This window comes from Limulus polyphemus, unplaced genomic scaffold (genome assembly GCF_000517525.1).
Source record: "Limulus polyphemus unplaced genomic scaffold, Limulus_polyphemus-2.1.2 Scaffold2042, whole genome shotgun sequence".
Lineage (NCBI taxonomy): Eukaryota > Metazoa > Arthropoda > Merostomata > Xiphosura > Limulidae > Limulus > Limulus polyphemus.
In genome coordinates this window covers 15705-31951 of record NW_013667652.1, presented here as the reverse complement: position 1 = coordinate 31951, position 16247 = coordinate 15705, and the positions used below count along the sequence as shown (strand labels likewise).

General features: G+C 29.7%; 1 protein-coding gene across 1 annotated transcript in view; it reads right to left on the bottom strand.

Annotated features, from left to right (window-relative positions):
- LOC106465758 (glutamate dehydrogenase, mitochondrial-like) overlaps window positions 1–16247 on the bottom strand; it is a 34715-nt gene that overhangs the window by 4347 nt on the left and 14121 nt on the right. Inside the window, exons 5-10 of the mRNA XM_013925992.2 lie at window positions 14133–14231; window positions 8734–8871; window positions 8304–8444; window positions 4676–4880; window positions 1740–1831; window positions 807–869 (exon numbers count right to left, since the gene is read on the bottom strand). Of these exons, the coding sequence (XP_013781446.1) occupies window positions 807–869; window positions 1740–1831; window positions 4676–4880; window positions 8304–8444; window positions 8734–8871; window positions 14133–14231 (738 nt within the window). The remainder of the gene's footprint in view (window positions 1–806; window positions 870–1739; window positions 1832–4675; window positions 4881–8303; window positions 8445–8733; window positions 8872–14132; window positions 14232–16247) is intronic.

The window sequence follows — 16247 nt, the reverse complement described above, 5'->3', positions numbered from 1 at the left end:
AACATAAACAAAAAGTAGTTTAATAAAATTTTGAATGTAAGACACTAAAACCTTGTGTCATGCACAGTAAAGGATACCACTGCCAACAGAGTTAAGCTGTGAAATACCTTCTCATGTTTATCCCGATATTTTTTCAGTGCTTTTTAGCAGTCCATGTAGGTAAATCACCTTTCACTGTCAAAAAGTTATCTTGAAGTAGTGAGGAAGCAATAAATATACAAAGCATGACTTGCTAGCAGCAACCAAAGTAGCTGGCACCAAGTCTACGGAAAATCTTGTATATAGTGTAAACTTGCAATGATGACTTGAGGTATTTATACTTATTGTGAGCATCAATGATCATTTGAGAAAATAGTTACACCCATTGTTTATCTTCTTTGTCACACTTCACAAGTTCAATTTAAAAATTAAACGTAAACTCAAAGCTTCAATTGTATTTAAACTTGATAAGTTTATCACAAGAAGTAAACTAATAAAAATTGGAATAAATGAAGACAAATGTGAATTTAGAACAACAACAAACAAAAGAGGTGACCAATCATAATGATTCTGATTAAATCAGACAGCTGCTACATATACAACATATGATATCTGTAAAGTCTATTTCTAGTGAACTCTGAACATATTATTGAAATATAAAATAACAACAAAAACACCACCAAAGGTTTAATACTGTACCACAGTATCTGTGTTTGTATTTACTTTGTTTCTTTTACTAAAATGTTCTTGAGACTATGTAAATAAGCACATTTAATGCATGCCAATCTTTACACAACATTTTCATTGGTTTTATATTAAAGACTTACCCTTGCCGACCTTTCCATGGTGTAATCTAGACCTGAATGCACAATGTCTTTTTCTGATGCTCCCTAAGATTTCAAAATAAAAGTTTTTTAAAACTTTTAACGTTGCACTAAGGGAGGTATCACTAAAGTAATACCCTTCATTTTTTATAAGTTCTTCAATTTTTTTTCAACTTGCAGCAGAACATAATTAGTACTAATATCATTATTTTATAGAACCTATCTGAAAAATCACTGTAAATGGAACTAAACCTCACTTTTTACAAATTAGAAATGCAAAATCTATTTTGTATTGTATTTATACAGTTTTATTCTATGAGGTAATAAATACAGAAAAAAGGTGGAATATTCTAAAACACTTTATTTTAACATTTTTAAAAAATATATTTAATGTAATAGATATTTTGAAAGAAATTAAATGAGCTGATATTGTATTACTACAACAATGAAGAAGCAGATTTTTGTGGGGTTATCTTTAACATCAAAAATTGTATTTTTCATACTTTAGAAACATTATTTTTATCAAGAAAAACATTTATTGATGCAGCTTTACAATTTTTCTATGAATAAATCATAACTGTCTAAAATACAATACTCAATGATTGATATAATAAATACAGTTTCTATGTTTAAAACTTACAACTAGAAATTAGATCATTCATTATTAAGTGTTAATTCTTAACATCTGAAAAGTACAAAATGAAATCAAAAGAAAGATCTATTCACAGCTAACTATTCTAACCACTGTATTTATACATAGTAATAGAAGACCAGGTAGAGGAAGTAAAAAGTCCATGCTAAAGTCTACAATGAGTAGAGATAAACGGTTATAAAATGAAAATAAAGACAAACGTTTTCCCTACATGCTTAAAATTATAGACTACTAAGAAGAGCATTCCACAGAGTTTAATGTGCATGCCTCTGAGTTAAACTTACAGATATTCTTTTCTGGAATGACTCACTGGGAATAACCGGTATACGTCCTCCAGCTTTTCCAAACCTCCTCTCTAATGACTCTTGAACACTTTCTGTAAGATATATATATATACATAGTACAGGAAAAATACCTAACACAAAAACTATACATTTCAATTCATGAACTCATGTTTGACATTGAAGTTGTGCAGTGAGTTATCTGATAATATCAGTACTACAGTATGGCCTGTCACTATTTGTTTAACCCGAAACTTCCAAAGTGTAATTCATATATATTTGTTTCTTACTTTCATATTTCACCTTGCAATACTTCATTTATATTTTTTTTTCCAGATCAAAATATAATTAACTTGTGGCAAAGCAACTGAACACAACAAAGCAAAAATTAGAATTATAGTTTCTTTTATATATGCTTGTTACAATTTTATCATAACCAACTGATTAACAAGTAATACCTATTAAATTTTTGTATTTAGAAACTCTGAAGATAGAAATAGTAAATGAAGTATCATTGTATTGCTGTTCTACTTCATGCATTTTTACCTTTCCTCTAGAGGTTCTTGCATACTATCTGAAAGTTATCCGAAATAATTCAATCTGATAACTTTATTAATACCACAATGCTTTGTCAAGAGTATAAAAATTCAATAGCCTGATCCCCAAGACTACCAAGTTTTGAGTTTAGACAACTGTGAAATGCAAGGTGCTAACCTACAGGGGCTAGTAATATGTGCATGTGTGTAAAATCCAACTCTTATTTTTAAAATTTAAAGAAATGACTCGCACCTCCCTCTTGGAAAATCCCAGACTTTTCCCTAGGTATGACAGAAAAAATGTTAGACTTCCATGTGACTGTATTGAAATCATCATATATGTAGACTGGATAGCCTATCTAGAGATTTTACATTTTTATTTTCAGAATTAAATCACATTATTCTTGTAACATTGTTCTTTTGAGTTATATGGTGAAAACAATTGAAAGTTCAGTCCTCATAAATGATAACAAATTAGCTTATTTCCCCCTTCATTTTTACACTCTTGAAGATTGTTGTATCTTTTAATTCATGTTTACAAATGACACTAACTGCACTACACTAACGTAACAATTCAACTTACTGTACGATGAAACTCAATATGCACTATAGCTAACATCCAAATACTTCAGACTAGTGGCTAGAAAATTACTAACTTCTTTACTCTATCACTGCTTCACTCTGAAAGCTTACTTAGCTTATTGAATGGCTCATCCATATTTATATCTAATCCTTGTTCAAGATATTTTGCAAAGCCTCTAGGTTTTCGTGATGTCCATTCAGAACATTCTATGCCTACTCTCAATAACTTACTTGATCTTAAAGTAATTAGCTAAAATTAAATAACAACATAAAAAATACGGCTTATAATATTACTTTCAATATTCCAGGAATACCTACATCACATATATAGAATGGTTAACTGCCCATAGATATTACATCAACATCACATATACTGTAGTAAGTTATATTAATTTTAGCTTTGTAATACACTGTAAGAAGTTATTGCAATGAATAATAATTTAGTCATTATAATGAAAATTAATAGTTAGGCTAGCAAGTTTCCTATACCTACTAGCCTGTGGGGGCTACTACATGAAAAACGTTTTACACTCCTGTTTGTACTTTAAAATTCATCGAACTACAAATGCAAGGTGTTGCTGTGGATTTTGCTAAAAGAAATTAAATAAGAGCTAATGATGTTTTTGGAATTCCTTCACAATGCTGTAAGTGGATCATGTAATGAGCTTAAGTAAATGTTTACATTGCATACACATTTGACAGTTTATTTTTCTATAAATTTTACTGCTTCAACAATGCGTTTCCTCTATTTTTTGAGCAAACATCCAGAAGAAAGAAACATCTGCACAAACTCAAGCCTATAGTTTTAATTTACAGATGTGCTGTATAACAAAGAATTTGATAACAAACAGATCAGGTGCAGTGAAGCAGCAGAATATAATTAATAGATTATAAAGGATAAAAACCAGCTAACAAAAAACTAATTTTTCAGAATAATTTACAAAATACTAAGAGAAAGAAAACATAAGTGGCTGCACTACAACCCAGAAAAGAATTACCCTTTAAAAAATATAAACTTTATTTTGGTGGTATTACTCAAAACTACTGTCTTCAAGTGACTGATTTGTATTAGACAAAATACAAGCTAGTATGTTTCATAAATCAGTTTATAAAATTTCAAGGTATGCAAAACATAAATGATAAATCTATCTGAAAAGATAAACAGCCCAAACCATTATTTCATTATGGAAGATTGTTAAGACATGGTATATAGGTGAGGGATTCTCAAACTGTGGTGCACATACCACTGGTGATACATGAAGCTAATGTCAATGGTATGCAAAAAAATTAAAGTAAAAATTATAAAATCTGTAATAAGCCCAATTTGAACTTCCCACGTATATATATACACACTACTCTCCCCACTTCTAGACTTGCCCAAGGCCTAAATACATTTGCCAGCGTTTTCTTCCCTTCAAAGTAGCAAAAATTGCACAACATATTCTTCAACTGTGTCACAAAAAATAATCACATCCTTCCCATTAATGAGAATGTGTTAAATATTATTTTCTGGCACTATGTTTTATCATTTTCTTAAAAGTAGGCTTGAGTTTTTACTTCAAAAAATGTAAACAAAAAAAAAATGGTATGCAAGCCTTAAAAGCTTAAGAAGCACTGATAAAGGTACATATTATGAAATAGATTACACTATACAAACTGATTCATAAAAAAGTATGCTTCTGCAACTAAAACTACACCATACAAACTAATCCATATAAAAATATGCACAGTGTAAAATATATTGTTTTTATGTGCAAACATTTTAAAAAGATACTTTTGAATATCAATTATAAGATTACCTTATTATAACTAAAAACTCACCCAGAAGATGATAATTGGATTCTCGCTCATATTTGAAAAGTAAACGACCATAGCTCACATGATTTAGATTCTTTAACCATTCAAAATATGAAACTGTGACACCACCAGCATTAATATACAGGTCAGGAATGACAAGAATGTTGCGTTCTATCAATATCTTGTCAGCTGCGGGAGTCGTTGGCCCATTAGCAGCCTCAGCAATAATCTAGGTTGTAAATATATGAAACATAGGTTTCTTTTGTATGTGACACAAATTATTGCCTCTTGAAAAACTGCTCAACAATGTGAAAATTTTTAATAAGTTTAATTTCCATTATTTATTATCCTGTGGCAAACTTAGAAGAATTCATATATGCTATAAAATTTGGATTTTAAAACAATGCAAACATATCACATTATCATTTCCAATGTTTATACACAGTTGACACTTTCTATAATAATTAGTGCACCTACAGAAATTAATTATTTAGTTATGGTTAGATAAATTAAATATAACAAGAATAAAATATTAGTTCTTTCTACCACATTTTCTGACAAAGAATCTGTACAAAAATGGAGGAAAACTTTAGACAGTCAAATCTTCCCAGCACTGACATTTTCACTGAACGTATGACTGTATAGGTAATTTCTTTGGTATGTATTTTTCATCATTTTTTAATTGTGGCAATGATATTAAAATTTTAAGGATAACTGGAATTTGATTGCAAGGCAATTGGCCAGGCCAGCTGGGATATGATAGACACAGTAGTAGCCAAGATGCCATTTATAATATCACATTGCATGAACAACTGTGATGATGTGAACAAGATGAAGTTGGGGAAGTGAAATTTTTATCAATTTTTCAAGAGTCACTTATATATTAGAATTAGAATAGGGATTAATAACATTTTTAACACCAATTAGTTATTTATTTTTGATACAAGGATAAAGCCACCTAGTGGTGCTTTTATCATAAACTCTAAGGCATTAGGGTAACATTTATACATGACATGTGCTTTCACTCCTCTACAAGTTCTTCTGTGCAAATTTTTGAAAAGCTTTAAAAAGTAATAGGGAAAAAAGTAACTCTGACTTGTATGTGTATATTACTGTTTTGAACTTAGAAAATATTAATGATCACAGAAAATGAAGATATTACATTTCAGAATGGTCAAATGATTAACTTTAGTGGAAAGTGAACAGGTGTTGTTACATACTACACCCAAAATTAACTAAGTTATTCAAAGATCTTCAAATTGCCATGAAGAAGCAATTCACATACTGTTGACAATAAACCTCTTTTTTTAAAGCCTCGAACACAATAAAAATTGGAGTGTCCAAAAAGGACAACTGTATTCAAATTTTTGGTCAACAGTAAACTTTATTAAACAACAAACAAAAATAATTCAGATATCTTGTGACATACATAAGTTTGCAGAAAATGACAAATAGGATGCCACTAGGTGGCTAGTCAATGAACAAGACAAGAACAATGGCATAGCTGAAGGAAATCATCAGTTGCCCTGCTATAAAACTTCTTTCAATTTTCAACAACTTAGTATTATTGTCACAGCTAAGGATAAGCACAAATTTTGTATCATAATAAGCTCTCCTAAAACACAGATTAAAGTGATTTGATGACAACTTCAATGCCAGAAATTTTCTAACTATTTATATTCCAAAACAATTATTGGAATGGTAAAAGCACATTTTATAACTTTTATTTGTAACGAGAGCTAAAATGATTAAGCGAAAAAACATTCATTATATACAGTAATTTCTAATCACATTAACCCTCTCGTTATGGGCTCAATGGATTACACTGAACCTGTGACACTAAAATGACCATCAGAGTTTTCACACTATAACTTTTAATATGTTTTATGTAAACATTACAATTCTTTTGTACACAAAAAATCAATTTTTGAATTAAGTATTTTACTAAAAATTTATCCATGATATATATGGAGTCAGTTTTGACAACTCCAAATGTAAAGTGGTTTTTATGTTAAGATTAAAAATACTTTTGTTCATCTTGAAATTGTCAAGTTTCATTTTCGTAATCTCTAAAACCTCCTAAATGCATATCAAACTTTTTTCAGTAAAACTTTACATTTTATCTATTATTTTTTCCATCCTAACTCTATATGAATTCAGTCTTGTAACCACCATAAAAAAAACATGAAATAAATCTACGTTATCCTTTTTTCTTTCTAGAATGACTACAAATTATAACAGTAAACTAAAATTGTTTATACTAAATAGCTTAAAGCTTGTAACAATATACATTCGTTTATACTTGACTTTTATTGCCCCTTGACCCATGTCTAACTAATAATTCCACCACAGAAGTTGTAACTCTCTCAGAGGCGAATGCATAGCTTGAGTTACAGTATTGAATTACGTGACATTCTTGTGAATGTGCTGCTTGTGAGAACATCTCAAGAATTATTTTTATTTTTCTTACCTAATCTAATCTAATAAGTTTCTAATTTTTACATTTTAGTTACTTTTATAATAATAAATAAAGTACATGAAAAACAAGAAATGTGGTAGTGACCTGTGTTCTTTTGTTTTTATGCTGTCAACAATCGATGAAACTTTTTTTTATACTAATGATACCAGTACACTAAAATTTTATTTAATTAAATAATGCACCTGAGAACACAGAATAACAACATGCACAAAGCAAACAATATCCTATAGCTATCATAATGTATCTGATTTTCTAACTAGGCAATAGAAGCCTTTAAAAATTTAGCTTGTTTGTTTGACTGTTTTTGATATCTACTGTGTCCATTTCAGAGAATTGATCCCCAGATTTTAGCGTGGTAAATGAATTAAAGAGGGAAGTCCTAGAGAACAATGATACATCTCTCACACCAGGGAAGATTGAGGATTTTTTAAATATATTTCCTTATAAAAGTAATAACTTAAAACTTATATAATATTAAAACTTGTTTTACTAACTATGTTTTGATGCCAAGTTGATTTTTATATAATGATAATAAAGTAGATTAAATAAATTGTGAATGTAAATATAAAGTCCTGACATGTGCACTTTCACTTGCCTAGCTGGAGATGTAATACAGCACCTTAGACAAATTGGAGAAAATATTTCTTTAAAAAAAATTAAGAGCCATTACAATTGCTAAACTGGTTTTCTGTACTTGATATTCATTTGATATTATTTTTCAATCTTAGTATTTTCAAACACACACTAACTTTTATTTTTAACTTGTTCTTAACCATATAGAAAAATTCAACTTGAAAAAAGAAGTCCTAATATTATCAGTAAGAAATACTGGTTGGTTTTGATTTCTTTTTGTCAAAGTAAGCAAAGTCTACATGTGATTTTACGTTAGCACAGTTAAATGTTTATGCCCTTTAACACTGACAAATTTTATGTAGTCTCTTTGCAACAAGAGGTTTTAGATGACTAATATGAACACAATTCTGTATATTCTATTCACCCTCATATTATATTCTTATATTCATATAAAAGAACTATTTTGTATGATATACAATTATAACTTATAATTATTATATATAAAAAATATATACAACTATCACACAAGATAATTATAAGATCTTTTTCTGGTAATCAAGACATTACTAAAAAAATGAAGATATTAACATTCCTACTCACCTTACATTGGAGCTTATGAGCATTATTTTTTGTTATTGCCTTTTCTGTTGCTGCAGGTATAAGAATGTCACATGGTTCAAACAGCATATTTTCACCTGAGTAAGGTTCAGCCCCTGGAAAGCCTACTATTGTACCACTTCCCTATAATAAAATATTATCAAGTAAACTTATTTTATAATTCTAAAGTTTATGATTATGTAACAGAAACACAACACTAACATCCTATAAACAAGTTATTCTGTAACTTCCATAACCCCTCTTCATCCACCTGAAAATAGACTACAAAAGTTATCTGAAAGTTGTCACTTACCAATCCTTTTACTTAGAGGATTTAATACTTCTAAGACTGTTGAAGTTCATTATTAACTTTCTTAAAATGAAAACACAGCCTAAATATCTGTCCAAGAGTACATCTCAAAACTTCTCTTACCAGTTTCCAATCTTCCAATTCTCGAGGGTCAATTCCATTTTGATTGAAAATGCAACCATCAACTTCCATTATTCCTATACAACGAGCCCCAGCTCGATGTAAGTAACGCATGGTATGCAGGCCCACATTGCCAAGGCCCTACAAGAATTATAGTCCTTTAACTTATTTTTGTTTCTAGCTTTTAATATAGTAACAAGGAGAAAACAGTATCACTAATTTTACAGAATACTTCAAAATTCATCATTAAACTATAACAATGTTATCTTTGAAAATGAAACAAACATTTAAATATTCTGCCCTAATCTATGCCAAGATACTTCTTTTTAAAGAGTTGTGAGAACATGAAATAACATCAACAAGATCAAGATTAATGCACTATGAAAAACAACAAAAACATAGTAAAACCATCATCTAACTTATAACACTCCTAGTGTTACAAAAACATCCATAATCATCAGGTTTCATATCAGTGTAATTTATTTCAAAACAAAATGTAAACTTTTCATAAAACAACACATGTATGGAGGAGGGGCATGAAACCAATAATACCAAGATAAGATTAACAGTATTAAATAACACCAACAATGTACATTCTGCTGAAGTAATCATGTGTTAAAAACAAGAATCCCCAAAACACCTTAATCAAACGTGCACAGGATCAGTCCATCATTGGAAAGAAATGTTGACTGTAATTCTGAACTTACTATGTGTATCTACACAAAATGTGGAAGTGTGACTCAGAATCTGACAAGATGGAGTGCAAAGAGATTTTAATATGTTCCCCTTGCATTTTGCATAACCTCTAGAACCTCCAAAATGTATCCCTGAATAATCTATTTGATATTTATTTTCTTCTACCACAAACTGTAACTAAATCAGTAATGTATGGTAAAATGAATAGTTGATAATTCTAACGTCAAATATGTAATACCATGTTGAATGGCACTCAGATGGTTGTGAATTCAAAGCTGGCCCATGCCATGCTGTTGTGTCCTTGAACAAGACACTTTACCCCACTTATTCCAGTCTACCCAGTTGTATGATGGATAATTAGCTGTTAGCTGAGGGTTAACCTGCAATGGATTGGTATTCTATCCAGGGGGAATGGATCACCATTCTTATCTTCTTGTGCTATTTGGAGTAACAACCCTATACGCTGGTAAGGATTTAAAGTTTTTTTTACAGTACTGATGGTTAATTATTGATGGATAAGGCTCAAAACAAATATTCATGGTTGTAGCTATCTGTAGCTTAGGCCATACTTGTTTCAAACTTTGTTGCATTACTCAAACAAAACACTTAATTTCCTTAGTCTAATCTCTCTCTTATCTTTTTAGATTTTCCACAAACTACTGTCCCAAAATCCTGAACAATTTTGTCTTCCCAGCAGTAGTTCGTAATTTTGGTACTGAAACTGTGGCATTTCTAACAAATAACTTCACACAACCTTCTTTTTTACTGAGCATTTTGTTCCAGTTTAATACCGTATATTAACCTACAACTTTTTTAATGTCAAGCTATGTTGTTCCACAATTTTTTTAAAATTTCTAAAACGTACATCTAAAAAACACAAACTTTAGTCTGAACAACAGTGTTTCCTAAGCTCTGAAAGCTGACAAAGTTTAACAAGCACTACTTGAGAGAAAAGTGTGCACTATGTATCACTGTCTCAATATGCAGTAATCATGGTACTGGTTAGTCATCCAATAAGAACAAACACAGTTCATACTTTGAACTAAACTAATACAAAATGAGCAAATCCTAAGTACTAAAGCTAGCTAGCTGTACAGTTAGATACCTTAAGAAGTTTTTTTGTACAGGAAAGTGTGGTTACAAACAAGTTATATACCATATTGTATCAACATTTCTGGACCTTTGAGGCAATCATCTAGATCTAAACATGTTCTTAAGTTAATAAGCATTGAGATTTAGCTCACTTCAAATTTCATTTAATCCTGCAAAGTTAAAGTGAGAGTTATATAAAACCTTAAGATTTCTGTTAACATACTTAGTTTTTATAAATAACAAGTCTTCAACAGTATTCTTCAATATTATGCACCATGTTTGAAGAATGTTTTTTTCTCTTTCTTCTTTAGTTAAATAACTCCATTTTGATAAGCTGTTATAATCATACTTCTACCCGAGACAGGTAATATCTTCTAAATCTTTTTTTAATTTATAGATTATATGAAAAGAACTTGGTAAATAGTTCCAGTCTTTTTCAAAACTCACATAATTTATTTTTTCATTTATTACTACAAGCCCAGTCTGAAAATACCAAGATAAATTCATAACATTAAATCAGCTGTACCAAGTTTTGCTTCTGATCTTCATATGTATGAAATACACATTTTACATTTTTATAATTTCTGCAAGTTCCATAAACTTTGCCAAATTTCATTGTCTCAACAAGTTCCTTACAACCAGTAAAAGGTTTCTTATTTAAAGAAATATTCAAACTTCCTTAATCAAAATTCTTAATCTTTCAAAATTATCAGTTTCCATATTTTTTAAAGCCTTCTGAATTCGAGTTCTACAAATTTCTGCTATTAACCCTCTCACTACGTGTCTTCCTATGGTCAGGGGTGAAAGGGCATGTTCATCACGTTTGTAGACTTACATTAAAAATTTTATTGATCTACTACTTTATGAATGTAAGCCAGTAAGTTTGGTATCACACTGTATACTGTAATTCAAATTTCAGTATTATACATTAGTTTTCTTAACTTAAAACTGAATATATAAAACAAAATTCCTAAATATTGATTTTTACGTCACGTGATGTATTGAATGTAGCTTTGGTTCAAATTATGCTTGTGATATCCAGATACAAAATCTATAGTTTCTAAGGGATTAGAAACTCAAATTTCCAATACTGACAAGCTAAAATATAAAATAAGAACCTCCTATATTTTCTATTTGCTGAAATTTAGTGAAACAAACACAGTGGCCCCACCACCTATTTTCAATTTTGGAAATACTTCCTTATGTACACCTACTTCTGTATATGACATGTGAAAAACCAATCAAAAGCTCAGAATGTCCCCCTGGTGGTTTTCTCAGTCTCTAAAAGGTGGGAAGTTCCCAAGATTATTTCTTTGTCTTGAATCACCAAAGGAAGTGGTAAGTGAAAATGTTGTCCAAAAAACAGTATTTTTTTACTCAAATACAGTTTAGTTAGTAAGCCTGATAAATTACAGCAGAATTCTGCAATATTGATAGAGTAATTTAAAATATTTGGTTATTTCAAAATGCATATATAAAACCTAAAAACATTATTTTGTTTTTACATCCTCCACATGCAAAATTTGACAAGGCTTAGCAAGTTATGGCAAGTGGGCAAATGAGTACAAAATTTGTAAGTAGAAAAAAAACCCCATTTTCTATATTTCTTTATCTACTGTTCTTTGTTTTAAGAAAAATAACTGACATTTAAGAACTTATTTGTAAATGGTAATAATATATATGGATATGTAATGTATTATAACTGAAATGTGACTGCATTTTAGAAAATACTGGTTCACTAGAACAAAATTTTATAATTAACTGGAGGTTATAAAGATTTCACATGTGAAATTTGATAATTTTCTAATGCAGAAAAGTATTTTTAATCATAAAATTAAAATTACTTTACATGTTAGATAGTCAACATTGGAAAAGAAAAAAAAATGCATGAGAAAATCATTAATTAAAAAATCTTAAAACTTACTATAAAAAAATCTGATACTTTGTGTACTAAAGCATTGTAATGTTTATTGATAATTGGCAAAATTTCACTAAGATATACTTCCTGTATTAAAACTTATAGTTTGAAAACTATATCAAGCACAAAATGGTTATGAGGTCAGTCCCTGGTATTGAGTCCATAGTGAGATAGTTAAAGTATTAATTGAAAACTTCTATATTTGACTGTTTTCATGATAAGTACAACTTTTAAAATCAAGCTAGAACACTCCAACTTTTTTTTTTCTGTTAGCCAAATTTCAAATTGTTTACATAGTGCATAAAATTTTTTCTCATCATATCAAAGACTTGACATTTTTATTTTCCAAACAGAAAGAAAACACTGAATTCTGTACACATTAGGTTTATTGGAGGCTTTGCCAATGACAACAATTTTTGAACATGTTCCGATTTATTTAATCTCATAAATAAATTTATATATATATATATATACTAGAGACTTTAAAATGCATAAAGTTCATTACACTAGAACTGATTAATATTCAACAGTACAATTAAGAGAACAGTTGTCTATCATCTGATCTCCCGTTGTTATGCTAAGCTAATAGACATGCATATAGTGAACAATTGGAGTAAAACAGTTTAAACAACAAATGTAGTACTTTTAATTGTTGGATGAATTAAAAACTTTTTCGCTCAACATAGTATACCAATAAATCAAAAGAAAATATTCTAAATTTACATTGAAACTTTTTCCAAATATGAAAAAAAATCAATCATGGTTGAAAATTTTCCTTTGGTATCTTTGCCCATTTCACAGTTATTTCTCACATAATAAACACTTCATAACCAGACATAATCCTACCCAGTCAGAATTAGTTTTGTCCAAGTTATCTTCCCACTATTCACCAACAGTATACAATACATACAAAGAAAGCTGCTGTTTCTTCTGAAAAGTGTGTTAAGATTTTTCTTTAGCATGTCACACCAGAAGCAGCTTTCGTAATAATTTTCATCCTAAATTACAATGTTAATTTACAGAGCAGTTAATACATATAAATATCAAAGTTTATTCACATAAATGTATTTGAGTAAAATAACAAAGGCTAATTATGCTTTTGTCAAAAAATATCACACATTTAATGGTTATGATAAAGTGAAGCTAACCCACCCTGGTTGAAATTTAGGAGTTTGGCAGGCCTTAAAAAATTTTTCAAGTCAAAATATCCAATTTAAAAGTATGGGTACACAGAACCCACTACAATTAGGTGTGTAACTATCATTATAATCATGCAGACATTCAACTCATTGTAAGCCTACTCTACTTATGTAGTGTTGCATTTCTATGAAACATTTTTACTGAGTTTTTGTTTTTTTACTTATTCAATATTCTGTTATAAAAAAATCATTATATTGCACTGATTATGGTTTTCTATTGGTAAAATGATCAATATACTTATGTTTATATACAAAATCACAATCTCTCAGAGAAGCTGGTGTATGTTATGAGTTTCCATAGTACAACACAATTATGTGAGTGCTGTTGGTTTTGTACTAGTACAGTCTTTCACTTGTCCTTAGAGAAGCTGATGTATGATAATTATGTCTGTATTTAGAATATCACAAAGGCCATCATAATGTCCATTAAATGTGACACAAATTAAAAAGAACTAATAACAGCATAGATAAAAAAAATATTCATCTTAAGTTCTTACTTGAACAATGAAGGTCTTTCCACCCCATCCAGGTGTAGTGCCAATCATGCTCATGTAACTGGCTTCATTAATATAGTTGTCTATTCCATGAAACACTCCCTGTAGACAGGTTTTAGAACAAAACTTAATATTTAGTTAACTATTATCAGACAGATTACGAAAATGTTCTTCCTAACTTTCATATAAACATAAAGTTCATGGACTGCCTTGTTAAGACTAACTCTAATGGTAATACACCTAGATTTTAGTAAAAGCACTTACTGGTAAGTCAACTCATCTAGAAACTGAATCTATTGTAATAAGAGAAATGTGTTTGATAAAAAGTTTGTTCTTTAAAAACCATCAACCAATAGTCAGGTAAATTTATCTCCTACATCAAAAGGCCTACATTGCTCTGCATATATTTTTCATACTACTGAATGATAAATATTAGAAATTAAAATGTCATACATAGTAAAGAAATACTGTTACAGTTATTCATAAAACAGCACTAGTATACTATGTTAACCAATACTAACTAAAAAATATTCACAAAACTTTAAAACATTGCTTTAGCAGTGAGTCCTCTAAGTCACCAATAAGAGTCATTTGTAAATGAGGGAGAAAATATATACAATGTTTGAAACAATGACTTGGTTTGTCTGCAAACTACAAGAATTAGCCAGCAATCAAAATAAATTTTGTTTTACACAGAACTGTTGAATAGTGTAGTAGCCTCAACTGAAATTGAAGCATAGTTTCAAATTCATGAGGTTTAATAAAATAGTTACTTCTTATATAATTTGTTTTTTTGCATCAGGCTATCAGTTAATAAACAGGAGTACATATTATTGTAGTATTAAGAAAAACTGATGTCCTACAGATAAGAATCACAAATCCACAAAGAGCATGTTCTGGAAATATTACGCAGAATTAAAATGAACTCAAACAGCAAAGGAAAATAAGCAAACATAAGTAAATAAATTAACTGTATCTTTACTCACAATCACAGTGCAAGTCTTGACTTGCTGGACAATTTCTACTTCTGTTATAAGAATTCAACTGGTTGCTGGGACAGGTTAGGATAAAACAAAAACATTTCCAAACAGGACAAAGCCCAAACAAATAGTAATGAAATATCACATTTTAAATTCAGATTCCTTGTGCAATATCCCACAATCCTACGTCAATGAAAATTCCAAATAAACATATTAATGGGACAGAACCTCTAGCTCATATCAACTTGTACAAGTTGATTTGAGAATAACCTCACTCCCAGAGGATGATACAAAAATAGGGCCAAGCAAACATAAGATTTTGTAACTAGTATCATAGTATACAACATTCATCCAAGGTAGATAATTACAAGTTTACAACCCTTCCACATCTGGCTTATAAGAATGTCATTAACTACACGCAGAACAACTGAAAAGATATAGTCTATACTATATCTATATGGTGAAATTGGCAATTATTTCAACTTCAACACTATTATGTTTGTAAATGTAACACTGTATAACCATGTCGTAGGCCTAAAAAGCCAAGCATATGTACAAACATATAACTGTTCTTTCACTATTATTATAATGAAGTAATGGCATTTGAGAGTCAGTAGTGTTGTAAAACAGGTTACATTTTTCAGTATTGGAAATAATAATCAAGTTGTAAGTAAATTTTAAAAGAAGCAACACAGTTTGCTTTATTAATATGTAGAAAAGCTAGTGATTCAAATTCAGGTTATATGCCATTATTAACACAAGCCATTCATGTGTATCAAAAGGTCTGAACAATGTTGCTACTGACAACTGGTGACGTTTTCAACCTTCACCACAACAACATGCTAAACATTAAACAAAAGAATTGTAACAGTGCTTTCACCTTCACAATATATGCTTTATGGCAATTAAAACATTAATTAAATAAATCTTGAAAGCATCATATGTACTATTTAATTTGCACTTTTACTTTATACCATTGAGCTTTCTTGCTCTCTTTATCTCATTTAACCCTTTCAAAATGGATCACAGGTGAAAGGCCACGTCACCTCGTTTGTTGACATGCATTCAAAATTTTATTGAACTACTATTTCATGAACTTATGTCAATAATTTTGGTATCAATATGTAGATTATAATTC